Genomic DNA, 17,896 nt, shown 5'->3' on the forward strand with positions numbered 1-17,896 from the left:
ACACACACACACAAAAAAAAACCCCAACAAACTGTTTTGCAGCAGACTGCTCACTAAAATGTGAATTACTTTACTGAAAGGCAAATACTTACCCCTCTGGTAACTGCAGTCTGTGGCTATGTTTTAGTCAACGTGACTCAATTCATTTAAGTATTATTACCTTGAAACCCTGTGCATGAGCAGCTCCAGCACTGGAGCAGCTTTCTGCTGCCAAACACACGGAGAGCAGACAGCTGTGACCTTCATCCAGGGGATCCTCAACTCAGAACACAGGTCAGGGTGCCTCAGCAGCAGCGTGGGTGCTCAGAGCAATGGGGATCACAAGGACATCACAGGAGCACCTCAAGCTCCACTGAGTATTATCACTTGTATCAAGCAGAGATTGTGACACTGCTCTGCCACTCGGCATTGATTCCTGAATTTAAGTGAACCCTGAAGGCCAGTCAGCCACTTTCCCCCTCAGAGCTGGCAAATGACACATTTCTCAAGGCTCTGCAGCCACATCAGTCCCTGCCCACTCGAAGAGACCCTCTCCAGCCAGACAGGAGCACAGCAAACCACACTGGATTTGCCTTGCCCAGGGATAAACACCAGTGATGAGACAGAAACCCAAACCCTCAGCTGGGCTCTAAACCAGCCAAACCAGCACACTAGGGAACAACCAGATCAGATCTTGGGGTAAGGGGAAAGAAGGCAAGATTGGATATCCTCCAGAATTTTCCTTGGAGCTGCTCCCTGCAGGGAAGATGATGTGAGTGGAAGTGCAGTTCAGAAAGGAAAATTGAGAATAATCTTGCCTCAAAGCCTGCCAAGACTAGACTGGATGGGGACCTGAGCAACCTGATCTAGTGAATGGCATCCCTGCCCACAGTAGGGAGTTGGAACAAGATTATGTTTAAGGTCCTTCCAACCCAAACCATTCTATGAAAGTGGACACCAGGTTGAAACACAACTACTGGAGTCATTTCAGTAGACAAATCACACCTAGATCTTTGGTTCTGATTACAGCATGTACTTTTCACAGGGTTCCAATTCCCACAGCAGTTTCAGGACTGCTATGAACTCACCCCTGCTTACCAGGTATGACTGCAGCCTTTGGAGCCATATGGAGCTTAGTTGACACTTTCAGACATTCAAACTTTCGGGCTCCTCCTTGTGCAATTGTAACTGGAGCCTCCCAGAGCTGCCCTGAGCTCTGCCCATGACACAGACATAGGCAGGGCTACTGAGGCTGCACACGCTCTCACTGCTTCCCTTTCCCTGAATTCCAGAGCCTTCTTGGCTCTACCCTCTGCTAGGGAAAAGCCTGGCAGCTTTCAAAGCTCCAATCACATTGCTGACACTTTCTCTGGGTCACAAGTGACCAGGTTAAACTGGCAGAGGGGACTCACAAAAATATTATCTGCACTTGAGCCTCTGAGCAGAGAGGCTGCATGCAGGATGTACATCCAAGAGGGATGGAGCAGCCAGCAGCACAGGAACTGTGGAAGCTGCTAGGAAGCAAAGCAGTTAACACAAAGCATCTTATCCAGGAAAGTTTCCTGCTTCCTTCTAAAGAAACACCCAACTCAAATGGGGAGTAAGTGATGAAAGTCCTCAAAACATTTCAAAAAATCCACAAACAGACAGAAAACTCATCAAATTTGAAACTTTGATAGAGTATCATCAAGTAGAATACTATGAGGGATAAAAAAAGTAGTTTTATTGATACCAAGGATAAAAACTGAGTGCAGAACATGGACATGTCCCTCTCTCTGCACTCTTCTGGGAGCTGAGCACAACCAATGCAGAGCTCCTGCTCAACTGCACTAAATTTTTGTGTGTTGGCAGCAGAAATCCCACCAACACCCACTTTGGGGGATACTGATGGGGCTTAATGCTTCAATGCATTTGGGGTGGGGTTTTTAAACGCCATTATAACTCAAATAGCATCAGATGTCCAGATGAAACCTGAATATTTTTGACATTTTTGGGGTTAAGGAGGGGGGTTGGCTGCTCCTCAGATCCTCCTTAGGGTTAAAGTGAGTTTAAAGCAGCCCAGAAGCAAAGTGCTGCCAGCCAGGCACCCTCCTGATCAGTCATGGTTCCACTGCTGACAGGACTAGGGGCTTCCTGTGCCATTGCTCGGCCCCAGGGATACAGCAAGCACAGAAAATCCCCATTTTCATTACAGCTCCTTCCTTTAACCACCTGCCTGCAGGACAGTCCAAGGAAACCCACTGGAGAAGATGGAAATGATTACAACAGGGCAGGTGACAGTCTGTCACCATGGGAAGTTGAGAGATCCAAGTGGAAGAACAGATTTAAATTAAGGAGAATACTGAAGAAATAGCAAAGGGTTAAAGGCAAAGAGGACAGAAGCAACACAAGGAGGAAAACGAAACTGCTCAAACTGCTGGGAAGCTAAAAGCCAAGATGTAAAGATGGGGCAGAGCTGACAGTTTCAGAAAAATCTCTAAATCCTTTTAGATGAAACTGCAATACACACACTATTATCAACTTTATGGAACAGCTACCTTAAGGGAACTCAAATCCCATGACAGAGTTTGAAATAATTCTGACTATAATCACATAACTCCTCTGAACTCCCACCTCCTCTTTTGAAACACTGACAATAGATCACTATTTACAAAGGATCAACTTAATCTGAAGAAACTGAGTTCTCTGGAATACCTGATGGATGCAATTCTTCCCATCTCCTGACCAAACATTGCCACAATTCACCTGATGGCATTTTATGTGTATAAATTTTGCCTGCACAACCATTAAGATCTCTCTGGACAGTTTTATCCCCCAAAATTTTTCATCTGAGGATGAACAAAGTAATTCTAGGAAGATTTGTGATCATTTTGCAGTTAACAACAAGAAAATCAATTTTTATATAAAGAACCCAAAGACAAAAACCTCTGGCACATCTGGACAAGTTTTTTCCACAGCTGAAAACACACAGAGCAACAACAGAAAAGTCAAATGCATTTGTCTCATTGCTGCTCTTCTCACTTACAAACTTTAAAGCTTCCTGTGCAGGGCTGGGGGACTGAGCTGTGTTTCTTTACAGTAAAATGAGGCAGCTGGCATACAGCAAAGTGGAAGCTTAGCGAGGAGCTCCTCAGGGAGGTGGTACTTGAAAAGATGCTCATCAGTCCTCCCAAAATTCTCTTTTCTGACAAATTTCCTCCAGCAACCTCCAGTTGTTACCTGGCACCTCTGGAGGCACACTGGAACAGGGGGCTCAGCGAACCCAGACCCCGTCAGGGACACCAAAGCCACCCTTGCCAGCAGGTGACAGCTGCACTGGCCCCAGGCAGCAGCAGGAGATTGCACTTAGCTGCCCATGCTCTGCTTTGCTCCTCAAAACAAGCAGGGACTGCCAGGAAGCTTTGGGGGGGCTGATGAAGCAGAACAGTTTGATTTTAAATGATCCAGATCTCCAGAGCTGAGCTCCAGAAGATTCCAAAGGAAAAGAGCCAGGAATTACCTCCTCTACCTGCACCTCCGTGCCAAGGAGCCATCAGCTCTTCTGGGAAGCACTGGCCTTTCCACCCGGAAATGTTATCCATCTATTAAAAGGATGACACTCTGGAAAGCTCCTAAGCTGGAAAATATAATTTTGCTACTGAACTCTATGAAAGGTGACCAATGTCTCTTTTTTTATGTATATTTTTCTGCCCCACAACACCTTCAATGACCACTGTAAAGTTCCTCAGCTTCTACTGTCACTTCCCTCCAATATCAGGGAACAGCTGATTGATCCACAATCCTTTAGCTAACCTAGAGGCAAATTTAAATCCTTATTTTTAAATATTTGTTTCAATGACTGACAGATAACAATGTCATGCATTGCCTGGATTTCAGTACTACAGTAATTTTTCTATTACTTGGAAATATTTAAAAACGTATCTATTAAAAAAAATAATAAAGCTGTAACAGTTCAACAAATCAATGTTCAACTTAGATTTTTAAGAAAAAAATGAGGGGTAGGAAAACCACGGCTCTTTGACATCACCAAATCATTTATACAAATGAAATTAGACTAAGCTAACAAATAAATTAGATGAAGGACCAGCAACAACAAAAAAACAGAAAACCAAAACCAGAAAACTCCTTTAAATGTTACAGCTTTCTGCAGAACCAAATTTTCAGAGGAAAACATTATACTTAGAGAAGTCAGAAACCACCACTAATTGCTCCAACAGCTTTTTCAAAGTAATAAACAGGGACAGACATGAAGAGGGAAGAAGCAAACAGAGTCTGGGTACCAATGCAGTTTGATTTTTTTAAAAAATAAGAGAAAAAATTAGGAAAATATTCATTTGGCAAATGGACATTAATACATGAACAGAAAGCCTGCTGTGAATTACTTTTCACTTTTTAATCACATGGCCCAAGCTCCAGATGGGCTGGATGCCAAGTCATTTAAAAGCGTTCAAGTAACATGAATACACACCAGCATTTCATTTAACCTCACTCAGCTCCACTAAATGAAGTACCAGTGCTCTCAATCAGGCTTAATTGTTTTAAGAAATGTGCAAAACATCTCTATCTCTGCTTCAGGACAGCAACAAGCCACTTGCACTCCTCAGCTATTTTTAGAAGTCATTATTTTGGAGAATGCATCTTTAAGAGCATACTTACAGATTGTATATCTTGTAATGGTTTTTATGCTTTGAATCCAAAAACCTTCAAGAGGAAAAAAAAAAAATATGCATTAATATACAGTGAATAATATTGACCTTAATTTACAGCATCCTTAAAGCACCACCCAGCCAGCATGTGCAGTTCTGCATTCCAAGTCCCAGCCCTGCAGAACCCCAAAAACCAAGGAGGCAGCACGTTGGGAACCTCAGTCATCCAAATAATCCAACAGCATGGATAACATGACTAATGCAACTAAGGGAACCAAGATCTGACCTGAAACTGAAATATTTACTGTATGTGGACTGATTTCCTGATTGCTAAAACACCTGCAGATCACTGTAGAGAAGCTGAGGAAGGCTTGGCTAATTTCAAACAGAAAGCACTGATTACACCAGGTATCTGTAAACAATTCCTATTTAATTACCTATACAAAATACTTTGCCACAAGGAAGAAAAGCAGTTAAAGAGAATCATTCGCTTTAATCCCAGTTTTTTTATTATTTGCCACTGAAGTCTGTCCCCAGTGATATTCTGTGTTTTGGAAGGAAGACCACTACACTTTTTCACACTCATTTCATTTCCATGCTCACTTTGGAAGACAAACTTCCCATACAAGCCTTGGCGAGCCAAACTGCAAGCATGATTCATCAGAATTGCTGTGATTATATATGATGTGTCACCTGGCAATGTGCAAGAAGAAATAACATGCAAATGTTTACACTTAACATCATCAACAGTGTGTATCTGCACATCAGCCAGAAGGAATTTAATTAGCCATGACAGAACATGCTGTTCAAACTGAAAAGAAACACTAGCTGCTAAAATCCTGGAAAGCTCAAGCAAAAACAAGCTCTGGTTATCAGTCATAATATTCCAGAAGAACCTAGAACAGCTCTGTGGTTAAAGGCCTGCGCTAAAATGGGAACAGATGTGAGCGCTCCTTGTGCAGCACCGAGTGTGAAACTCCGAGTCCATCAGGAAAAAAACTCCCTGACTCCCACTGGTGCCCCTGTTGGCAGCCTTGGAGAGCCTCAGGAAGATGGTGGACACGGGGATTTGCTTCAGGAGATGTTCTGTTTGTTAACACACACCGGAGAGCGAGGAGAGCTGGCTCTGCTTTTCTAGGAATATCCACACAGTGGAGAATAAGCTTCCAGGCAAGGATTTTTTAAAGGACAAAATTCCATCCAAAACCTCTCCAAGCGTCAGTCACAGGAGACAGCCAGCGGTGCAGGTTGTACTTCTCATCCAGCATTAGCCTGGAATTTGTCAGGGTATCAGCTATTCAGAAAAAGCCCACTGCTGGATCCTGGCTCAATACCAATTGCTCGGCAGCTCGAGCACCTTGGATTTCTGCATAAAAAGCACTTGGAAAAAACTCCCCAATCAAAAGATGACTGGAGCAGATGAGGACTGCAACATGCAGAATGCTGCATGATCACATTTTATTCTTGTTTAAAAAGAGAAGACAACTAATGTAATAATACTTGAGCATCCAGTTCCCTGCAGCCACTTAATTTACATCTCTGTTTATCTTAATTTGGTTGATGATGCTTTTAGGTGATCACTGCTCCTTTTGATCAGTGTTTATGGACAGCTTAATAATTATATAGGCATTCCAGTACTAAAATCTAATTTACACATATCTACCTACTCAACCACTAAAATGTGTTTTCCTTCATCCAGAAGCTACTGAAATCAATGCTGTGAATGGAAGAGAGCCTTCAAAGACTCCTGCCTATCAATATTTATTTACATTATTTCCATGTTAGATCAGATAATACTAAGAAATTCTTGGCTGTGATGGTGGGGAGGCCCTGGCACAGGGTGCCCAGAGAAGCTGTGGATCCCTGGAAGTGTCCAAGGCCAGGCTGGACAGGCTTGGAGCAGCCTGGGATAGTGGAAGGGGTCCCTGCCCATGGCAGGGGTGGAAGGAGATAATCTTTAAATACCTTCCAACCAAAACGATTCTGTGACTGATCCAAAGTCCAGCCTTTGACCCTATCCCACAATTTTCAAAGGTGGAGCTCATCAGGGACTGGATATTCCATGAACTTCATTAAAAGGGCCTCTGACTGCTGGGAAAGAAAGCTGGCTGGAGAGGTGGAGTCTGTGTGTCAGGAGGGACCTTAAAGCCCATCCAGTTCCACCCACTGCCATGGACAAGGACACCTTCCACTATCCCAGGATGCTCTAGGCCCTGTCCAACCTGGCCTTGGGCACTTCCAGGGATCCAGGGACAGCCCCAACCTCTCCAAGCAATGTTATCTTGTGTGAATTAAAGAACACAACTTCCCCCTCTGTTAACAATCCCCCTCCACACACACACCCTCTCTCCATGAGTGCTTCCTGCCCGCTGCATTGACCCTCACTGATCTGCCCAGCTCTGGAGAAGCCATGACTTCTCAGCAAGGCAGCAGAGAATGCAGGCACTGCACTTCCCCCAGCCAGGTCAGCTCCAGGCTCTGACACTCTCAGTGCTATTTGTGGATGGTGATTTTCATCACGACAGTGGAACATGCAAAACCAACCCCCTGGAGCCCAGCTGAGTGCAGCTGTGCAGGGAGCCACTGCCTCCAGACTGTCAGGTGAGGGTGACGAGTCCTCCCAGGGTGGGAACCGAGGAGCTCAGCTCACTTCTGTATCAGCCTGGATGCAATCCCCACAGAAACTCCAGCAGCCCTAGTTCTGCTTCCCAGCAACTGTACAATCATGGAATCCCAGAACAGGTTGGGTGGGAAAAGACCTTAAAGTCCATCCAGTGCCACCTCTGCCAGGGCTCCAGCCCCATCAGCATTTCAGTGGCCTCTGGACTTGCTCCAAGTCCTCATCCTTATGTTGGAGGCACCAGAATTCCAGGTGGGGTCTCATCTGAGTAGGGCAGAAATCTCCTTGCCCAGACATGCCCATTACCTTCCCTGAAAACCTTCCTGCATGATCCTCCACCCTAAAGGCTGAGTCTCTCACAGACCTATGGAGCTCATGACTCTCTAAAGCACCATGGCTTCAGAAAATCACAACTTTTAATCCTAAAAACACAAACTTTCTGCAGTTTCTGCCAAGTGTTTAGTTTTTAATGCAACCTCTCACACTCTCCAGGTAGGATTTTTTAACTGAATTAATTACATTAGCATTCCTACAACACTCCCCATCTCTCCTTCAATTGCAGCCAGCACTTCAGAGTAATGACTTTATTTGGAATTAAAAATGACTACCTATAGGTTTGTTATTTTTTTACCAGCAGTAACAGATTTTAGGTCATCTTTCTCCTTTTCCATAATTATTCAACACAAATCTTAATCTACAAGCCTTTATTTCAAGTCACCTATATTTACTATCTGAATTCAAAATTTCCTTATCAAACACTTCATTTATCGATTAAGAAAGGATAAGGGCAAACTTATCCTGAAATACCATCAGCTACCTGAGGAAACTTTTGACACTGAAGAGATGCATGGTTTGGTGTCTTTCTAAAAGTAAATAACCTTTTTATACTCCAACACAACTTACTGAAGTCAATTTTTCACACTAGAAAAGCAGATTATATGCATTTGAGATCAACCCAGAACAGCAGCCTGGCCATTTTTTGTTGTTCCCAACATTTTTCAGGAAAGCTATTAAGGCAACATCTGCAAGATGCAAAAAATCTCAGCATTTCTACAAGTCAGAACACACAGCCTTCCCTCAGCAGGACATAAATGAGTATAGAAAAGATTATTCCAAGTTTTATAAGTTAAGGAAAAGAAAAATTAAGCCTTACCTTACTACATCATCAATGTTGTTCCGGTACACCCCTTCAAGCCTCTCCGCAGGAAAGCCCATAGCAATTATGTTTGGATAAATATCTGAATATGCAAGTTATGGAAATATTTAGAAAGCATGTGAAATGTCTACAAAAGCATTAAATGGATATTAATCAAATGTGTAGCTGTACCCAAATCAGAGCAACAACTCAAGAGACTGCATGCAATAGGTGTAGGGATGTGCAGATCTGAAAAGGATTATATACCTTGCTTATCAAAAAAACCCCAACTATTACCCACTTCTGAGCAAATGTTCTCATTTCTTATTCTGAGGTATCTGCGATTCACTTGCCAAAAGCAATCCAGGGAAAAAAAAATTTAAGAAAAGTACCTCTTAGCCAAACAAATCAATGTTAAGGAAAAAGGGCAAATAAGAAAATTTTAAGTTTACATTTAGAGTTGATGTAGTAAAGAACTCACAACTGCTAGAAAATTACTGGTATTTATTTTCCCTGTGGTGAAATGATACATGGATTTCTTTTTAAACACGGTTCTAAAAAAGAAAGTCCTCCCAAGTTTAAAGCATTATTAGAAATGATAATGTAGTGAAAAAGCTCAGCTGAAAAGCGAACCAGAAATGAAAGCAGCAGCTCGAAACAGCCCATACCCTGCCACATTAACATACTCCTCCTCAAACTAATTTTAGAAGGAGCAAGAACAAAGCATGATATGTTTGAAGTTGGCCCTGCTTTAAAAAGGGGGGCTGGAGGAGGTGATTTCCAGAGGGCCCTCTCAACCTAAATTATCCCACCCTTTTAAGACTCATTTTTATTTCCATGGTCAAAATATACCAAAGCTCCAAAGAATAATCACATCAGAATGGGAGACACTGCATCGGCTTCCAAGATATTAAAATTCCAGTTACTTGTGCACGAAGAAAAGCCTGAAGTAGGACACAAACTACTTTACTCCACCCTTGCAAAATTCCCACAAGTCCTCAGAGCAGAGCAGCACAGACCAAGTTCTGCATTGACACCATTAACTGCAAGGCTTCAGAAAAACATTAGGAACTGAATACACGGAAATAATGTTTTGTACTCTTGAAAAAAAAAAAAATTAAAAATTAACGTTTACTGTGTTGTAATCCAAGTATTAATAGACATTGGTCTGCTTGGGCCATTCAACAGATCATTTGTATAGACAAAGAGAAAAATATGAAAAAGCTTTGGAGTAAGCCAAATAAATATTTGTGGCTGCTTTAAATACAGACACTGAAACAGGTTTGTGTCTGGTTTCCAATTTATTCTGTAGTTGCCCAAACACTAAAAAACACATATTGGGGGAAAAAAACCCAAACACCTCAAACATTAAAGTGCTTAACTTAGAGAGCTTGGGATAACCTCAAATCACAAACTTTGAATTTCCCTCTGATCTATTTTACTCAGCAAGCAGTTCACACCTCTTTAATTAACAAAGGTGCTATATAATTAGCAATGTCTTCACTGTTTTATCAGTTATTCCTCACCATAAACGGAAGAAACTGGTTCTATAATATATTAACTGTGAATTACCTGGCTAATACACCCCATCACTCCCTCCTCCTTCCCAATTTCAGCCTGACTCCTCCCTATTCCCAGTTCCAGCATTTATCCTCCAGAGCCCATCCTCTTGCATCCTGCTCTGAGCAGTGGGGCTACACAAGCTATAAATCATCACAGCAAAATAATCCAGTCCATCAGTCTGCTCTCCACAGCAGTTTGTGTAGAAGATGAGCCCTGGTGCTGGCAACAGAGGGAAAATAATTTTGACACATCAAAACAAAACTCAGTTTCAGTTACACTATCACCCATGGGGCAGATGCCCAAACTTCACCAAATTGTGACTTGTTCACATTTCTATTTGCAATCAAGAGCTTTCCTACATTTTTTCAGGCACTGCAGCCTGTGGTTGATGCTCAGATGCTTCTCCTCTCCGAGGGGCTGAGACAGGAGATACTTTCCAGGATTCCCAGCTGGTGCAAGATGGGATTGAGGCAGACACACCCCCCGAGCCAAGGGAACAGAACATCTTAACAGCAGCGTTCCCAGCCTGCTCACACACTGCTCCAAACACCAAAGCCTCCGAACACGCAGGCACAGGGAGATAAAAAGTTCCAAAATAACCGGGGCGCTCCCAGGCTGTTGGAATCGCGATTCCCGCTTGGCTCCCGGCTCTCTCTGCTCCACTCCTTTGCTCAAGGGCGATGCACGAGGGTGAGGGCACAGCTCACAGCCATTCCTGCTTCCAAACTGCTGCAGGACTGGCTCAGGGATCCAGCAGGCTGGGAAAGCCCTCTAGGATCAGGAGTCCAGCCTCTGACTGATCACCACCTTGACAACCAGGAATCACTGGGAATGCTTAAGCTGATCCATGCATCATCCCTGGCAGTGTCCCAGGCCAGGCTGGACAGGGCTTGGAGCAGCCTGGGATGGTGGAATTCCACGGCATGGCATGGCACTGAATGAGCTTAAAGTCCCTTAAATCATTCCATGATTCTGTGACCACTACAACTGTCTTTACTTTTTAACCAGAAGTGGGAATTGCAAAAGGTGTTCCCCAATATGCGAGTAAAGAAATCAAACGGGGTGTGTGGAGGGGAAATATGAATCCATTTACTGAGGCCACTCTGACATGAGGAAGAACCTCCCTGGAGGATAACACAGCACTGGAACAGCTGCCCTGGGAGGGCGTTGGGTCTCTCTGGAGACGTTCCAAGCCCACCTGGAAGTGCTCCTGTGTCACCTGCTTCAGGTGACCCTGCCTGGAGAGGGAGTTAGATTGGATGGTCTCCAGAGGTCCCTTCCAACCCCAACTATTCTGTGAGTCTGTGACACTGATTCACTAAAAGTGTTTACTGTGCTCTGGGGCTTTGCAACGTGACAGCACAAAAACCTCAAGTGTTGCTCAAAATTAAATATCCAACAGTGAGCTGAATGGGGATGAAGGGTTGTTTTAAGAAAAACATGATTATTTTCTTAAATAGGCAAGCCAATGTCTCCCCCACCTAAATATAATCGTCCTGAAGCACCTCAGTGATTATCTCAAAGCATTAGACTGGAATGCAGCTCACAGCCACTGCTGACTCACCCTGGTGTCTGCACAGGGCTGGTGCCAAAGGACACGGCCCCAGCGACGCCCTTCCAGGCACCAGGCTGCATCTGCTCCCGTGGAAAGCACAGAGCAGTAATGACAACCCATTCTTACTGCTGAGAAAGAGAATCTGGGGTCTTTTCAACACGTGCTCCTGACAGCATGGAGAAGAGATGGAACCAACAAATATCCTGAGCTGGCAGGGACCCACAGGGATCACCCAGTCCATCTCCTGGCCCTGCACAAACACCCCAACAATCCCAGCCTGTGCATCCTGAGAGCATTGTCCAAATGCTCCTGGAGCTCTGGCAGCCTTGACGTGTTGCTTTGAAGCTCCTGTGGTTGTTTCAACGACTAAAGAATGCATTTGCTTTAGGGAGCAGTAAGATGGAAGAACAGTATGGAAGCTGCTGTTTGCACAGATGAATTAAATCTCTGAGCAGAAATAGAAGCTTCATCACTTAAATGGAAAAGCTGTCATAAAGCCAACTTCTTCCACCCATCCTGTGAAAAGATACCCCAAGGCCTGCAAAGGGGATAGTTGTTCCTGCATCCCTCCCAGCCTGTTTTTATTTCCATGCTGGGAAATGAAACCCCTCTGCAGGGACAGGGGACAGCCCGTGATGACTGCAAAGACCAGTTCAGGAGCAACTATCCACTGAGCACCTCCTTTAGCAAGCTCTGCTCTCACCAGCCACGCTCAACAGCTCACAGACACCCCTTTTCACACCTCACTTCATTTAACATTGATTTCCAAAGCTGAAATTAAGATACTCACTACCGAGATGAGATTTTGTACACAAGAGCTTGGGAAGCTGGGCTTCCATTCAAAGGAAGAACTCTGAGTCATCATGAAATTGGTAATCATACTACTAATTTTAGAAATCTGGGAGAACTGATCATTTAAAACGTGCAACAAGCTCATTATCAATTCCAAACTTTTTTTTTTTTTTTTTTTTTTTAAGACAGGAAAACAAAAATGGAAAAAGCCTCAGTCATTTACTGAGGCTGTTCAACATATGCAAAAACAAAGTCAACCACAGTGGTGTAACTACCAAAATTTCATAGGATCATAGGATATGCTGAGTTGGAAGGAACCCACAAGGATCTACAAGGATTTGAAATGGGCTTTCTAAACAGCATAAAATAAATCCCACATTTTGTCAAAGTAGCTCTTTCCGAAGATACTCATTCCCAGAAACAGTTCTAACAGTTTTGAAAGTACTCACTACTTCCTCAGTGTTGTAAACATGGAAGCTGCGATTTTAGTTTAGTGCTGATAATTAAAAAAATAAAAAAATACCATGGAGAGACTCATGATTGTAGAACCACAAATATCCTCAGCTGGAAGAGATCCCCAAGGATCATCCAGCCCAGCTTCCAGCCCTGCCCAGACCCCCCAGCAATCCCAGCCTGTGCATCCCTGGCAGCGCTGTCCAAACGCTCCTGGAGCTCTGGCAGCCTCAGGCCCATTCCCTGGGGAGCCTGGGCAGTGCCAGCACCCTCTGGGGGAAGGACCTGTCCCTGATCTCCAGCCTGAGCCTGGTCTGGCACAGCTCCAGCCCTTCCCTGCGTCCTGTCCCTGTCACAGAGAGCAGAGCTGCAGCCCCTGGTGAGCTCTGAGCTCAGTCTCCTCCAGCTGAACAAATCCAGTGCTCCCAGCTGCTTCTCATGCAGCCACTCCAGGCCCTTCCCCATCCCCATGTCCCTCCCTTGGTCACTCTCTGGCAGTTTTACATCTTTTCTGTACTGTGGTGCCTCATGATACACAGGCAGAACACCAGAACACTGCTCTCCACTCAAGTTCTTATCACCAACTACAGAACTCCATTTCCAAAGGAGCCAAGACAACACTGTGCTGTGCCCAAGGAACCTTAAAATCACAGCAGCCAATTATCTGCTAAATCACCCAATGCTACAATGATGCTTTGTCAGTACTGAAACCAGACCAATGCAAATAACCCATGTGCCACTTCAGAAATGCCTTTGCTATAATGCTGCTCACAGATTGAACAAAACATTCTCCTTAAAGCCTGAAATCATTCCCACATTGCTGAAGATGACAGTCTTTCCAGTTGCTATGAGAAAAAATCCTGGATCATTATGCAAATCAGCTGTTATAATCACTTTCAAAAATAGCTGTCTATATATTCACATTATGCCAAGACCAAATTAAAGAATATGCAGTATACACTTGCAATTCTTTACATACATGGAGATATAAAAGTAAATTACTCATGCTGGTCCTGTAAGTGATTTTGCTCACAAATTCAGACTTTTTCCTAATAATGGAAGGTGGCCAAAAAAGCATAGCAAAATATTTACCAATTCTTAATTCTTAAACAGTCACAAGGAAGCTGCAAAAACCAACAGCTGCAGCTTTTTCTACAATGATCAACATTGTCAATTAGTAACTATAACATCATTAGAATGTCTGAGTGATTTTATGAAATCCTGTATTTCCAAGTATTTAACCCCTGATCCTCACTCCACTCATTAAGGTGGCTACAACAGGAAAACAAAGAACAAGTGACCTCATCTCCTACTTTACAGACAGGCCAGAGCACGCAGTGCTTCAGAATTTACACACAGAATTTACTTTTTAAACCAAACATTGAGACAGGTTTTACATCAAAACACAAATTAAAAAGAACTTTAAAACTCATAGCCCTTTGCAATCTTACAAATCTTTTTTATTAGGGCCTGGAACAAAAGGAGAAGGGGGAATGGCTTCCCACTGATAGACAGTAGGTTTATATTGGATATTGGGAAGAAATCCTTCCCTAGGAAGGTGGGGAGACCCTGGCAAAGGCTGCCCAGAGAAGCTGTGGGATACCCCTGGATTCCTGGAATGTTCAAGATCAGGATGGAGAGGGCTTGGAGAGACATGACAGCATGGAATATCTCCTTGCCTATGGCAGGGGGTGGAACTGGATGAGCTTTCAGGTTCCTTCCAGCCCAAACCATTTTGGGATTCTGTGAATCAAAGGCTTCAGGAAGACCTACCAAGCATTACATTTCATCTTTCTTTAGAACAGAAATTTCAAAGAAGCTGAGTGCTCCTGAAGCTGTGAATGATGGGGCTGTTCAAGTTGCACTCTGGGGCTAAAAACCTTACTGTACACCCTGAACCCGACACCTGCACGTAAAACAACAACAGCCCATTTCTCCCAACCCTCAGCTTCCAGCTCCCAAACAGGAGCTTCATTTAACAAAGAACAGACTTAAATCAGGGAATCTACAGCCTGAAAAAAAGCTTCTCGACTGCCAGGAATGCTAATTTTCACTTCCAGTTCAGGCAGGGGAGGTTTGGCCTTGCTTTAATCTGCTCCCCACCAGCCCACTCCTCATCTGCTGCCAGCTCTGCTCCGTGTCACCCCTCACCCTCCTGCCTGCGAGGGGACCCAGCCACCAGCGCGGGGTGGCCAAGCTGTCACTGCCAAGTCCCGTTTGACAGCAAAGCCCGGGAGCAGAGGCACAGCGTGGCTTTGAAGTCTCTCAAAGTTGCTTTGTTGTCTGAATTTGCCTGCAGTTTTCAGGAACTCTGGCTGCAGGAGCCGTGTGAGGCGGTCTGGCGGCGCAGCTGGGCCTGCCAGCGACGAAACGTTCGCCTGGTGACCTCCAGCCCTTTAACTCCAGCTTAAACAAGTCCACAGAGCAACAGCAAGAGAGAAAAAAAACAGTACTGTTCTAACTGTTCAACAGCTTGACAGCCTGGAGCTACGGGGGGAGTGTTACAAGAAGTGTCCACACTCCATCCTCAAACAGATTTAAGAGCCCTGACAAATGGCCAAGCTCTTATTAGTGCCATTTGCTTGACAGCATCCCAACAACAAAAAAGAAAATGACATAGGAAAATATACCCAGACAAATCTAGAATACTTCCCTGACATACATGCTGTTTAAGCTGTAGCCATGACTGCTTTCTTTATTTAACAGGCAGCATTTCCACTAGCCAGCATGAAATGCAAAATAAGTTTAGTATTTTTCTATGAGCCTGGATCATCAGGAAGTATGGAGGAAATGAACAGGAAGAAAGTTCTTCAGAGCAAAGGAGGATTCCTTGTAGCCAGCCAGCTGCACTTGTCAACTCTACCATCTGTGCCTTGAAGAACAAGCAAAGGGACCAACTCAGATGTGGCTGAAACATTTTATCATTTAGAAAAAATGTATTTAACCCCTTGATGTTCCATATTCCAACAAGGACTCTTTTTTCCCCCATTCTTTAGTTTTTTTAAGCTTTCAGCCTGCAATTTAAATGCAACAACCTGGATAAGGGATAACTGCAACATCCGGCAGGCAAACCTGTCCACACGAGGCCGTGGGGCTGACAGCAGGTCTGGAGGGGACCTCAAATTCCCACAGCATAAAGAAATAAATCAGAAGCCACCTCAAGAGGATATGTCAGGTTGTCCACACCCACAACTCACTTCTGGACCTGCTTACTGTATTGCATTTTGGAGGTCATCCCAGAGCAAGAGTCCCTACCTTCATCTGTGAGGTGTAGGAAATGTGTCCAGGAACTCTCAGCCATACAGAGGCTTTGCTGAACAGCTAATGGGGTCACGTTAAGACTGGGGAAAAAACCCCACAGTCCTCACAGCACAAATAGAAAAAATGGTAACAAAGGCATGAAAGATGATGGGCTGCTCTGGAGAACAGCTTGTACTGACAAAGGCTGAGAAAAAGGCACCTGCTACTTCCATTTCAAAATGGTCTGGAATCATAAATATAGATACAAAAGCATGCAGATAGTAAAGGTAACACGAGCTCCTGTGTAGAGCTGCAAGAAGTGTTTGGACAACACTCTTAGACACAGGGTGGGATTGCTGGGGTGTCCTGTGCAAAGCCAGGAGCTGGACTTTGATGATCCTTGTGAATCCCTTCCAACTCATGAAACCCCTCTAAAATAGCTGACTATATTAAAGGACACAGAAAAGCTGCTCTTTCCATTCAGAAAGAGCTAAGAGCAAATGGGAACATAACAAATGATGCATCAGACTCTGTACTATTGATGCCAGGTTTGACAGAACTCTTCAGCTGTGATGGCAGAGTTTGGGCCTCCAGTTCCTAACTCAACCCCAAATCCAGACCTACAATCCCAACAGATTTCCAGAGGGAAAGATGCAGAGGTCCAGTAAAGGAGGTTCTTTTATTTCTGCTGACACTGTGGAAGAGGCCACACCCCATCTTTCCATAGCCAGCCCGGCATCCCAACAAGCTGCAACCACATATGGTGGCCCAAGGACAATGGAGCAGAATCCCAGGATCACTGAGGCTGGAAAATCCTCTGGGATCATCAGATCCAATGTGTAACTGATCCCCCTCCTGTCACCCAAACCAGAGCATCTGGTGCCACATCCAGGTGTGCACATGAGGTGAGACAGGGACTGAGCACAGGAACCAGTGCTGTGAGGAGCTGGACTGCCACATCTCAATTTGAGTTTTTAAGTGCCAAACTGACCTGTTTTAACCACCAACCCAACTCAGCATGAGCTCTTTCAATCAGAGCTATGAGCTGTCACCGTGTGTTTCCAGCACACCACCCCACTTTGCAGGATCTCCCTGAACCACCACTGTGTACTTAAGCATGTCCTAACCTCAAACACCCCCAGAAAAACACAGGAATTTTATTCAGTAAAGAGAAGCCAGCACAGAAGAGTCACTACTTTGATATTTACTGACAGGAAGTGAAAAATGGCTCAGACTCAACTTTTTGCAAGCCTGAAAGAACATCCAAAACTTTCAGAGACAAGGGAATTTAAAATAGCTATCGGTCTGGAGGACAAATACAGCAGACTAAAAACCTTCATAGAACAGAAATTACAAAAAGTAGACTTTGTATGGATTTATCAAACCTTAATCAAAAGAAGATAAAGGTGAGTGGCCAAACTAGACACAAGACCATTCTAATAAACCATTCCTCAAACAGTAAGCCCCAAGTAGATAATTTTATCCAAACGAGATCTGGTGTTTCCCTCCTCTAAATGCTAACATAAAAAAAGGGACATTACTTCTCTAACTCACCCACACAAGAAATGAAAGAACAGAAGATACACAAATCCTCAGTTGTAGCCCAATATATACCCAGGCAGTGCAATGAATTAAGCAGAGGCCTCTAAGAAAATTAATCATGCAATTAAAAGCTATTATACTGCAGCTCCACAAAGGCAGAATTAAGTTTATAAAGACATTTCTTAAGCACTTCACTACAAAAAACTGGATATTAAGCAGTTTTTCTGCACTGCTGCACGCTGGGGCTGTGGAGCTGGGAGTTCATCTTTAAAGGGAACAATGCCAGCTTTTGCAATAGTCATCATCCCAAACACAGAGCAGTTGAGTTTAATTTTTTTAGCTGCACAGTCAATTACCATTTGAATCACAGA

General features: G+C 44.0%; 1 protein-coding gene across 1 annotated transcript in view; it reads right to left on the reverse strand.

Annotated features, from left to right (window-relative positions):
- Positions 1–17,896, reverse strand: part of PTEN (phosphatase and tensin homolog) — a 47,489-nt gene that overhangs the window by 22,644 nt on the left and 6,949 nt on the right. The window contains exons 2-3 of the mRNA XM_086900010.1: positions 8,399–8,483; positions 4,636–4,680 (exon numbers count right to left, since the gene is read on the reverse strand). Coding sequence (XP_086756136.1) covers positions 4,636–4,680; positions 8,399–8,483 — 130 coding nt within the window. The remainder of the gene's footprint in view (positions 1–4,635; positions 4,681–8,398; positions 8,484–17,896) is intronic.

The sequence above is a fragment of the Cyanistes caeruleus genome, chromosome 8 (assembly GCF_971803275.1).
Source record: "Cyanistes caeruleus chromosome 8, bCyaCae1.hap1.1, whole genome shotgun sequence".
NCBI classification, from domain to species: domain Eukaryota; kingdom Metazoa; phylum Chordata; class Aves; order Passeriformes; family Paridae; genus Cyanistes; species Cyanistes caeruleus.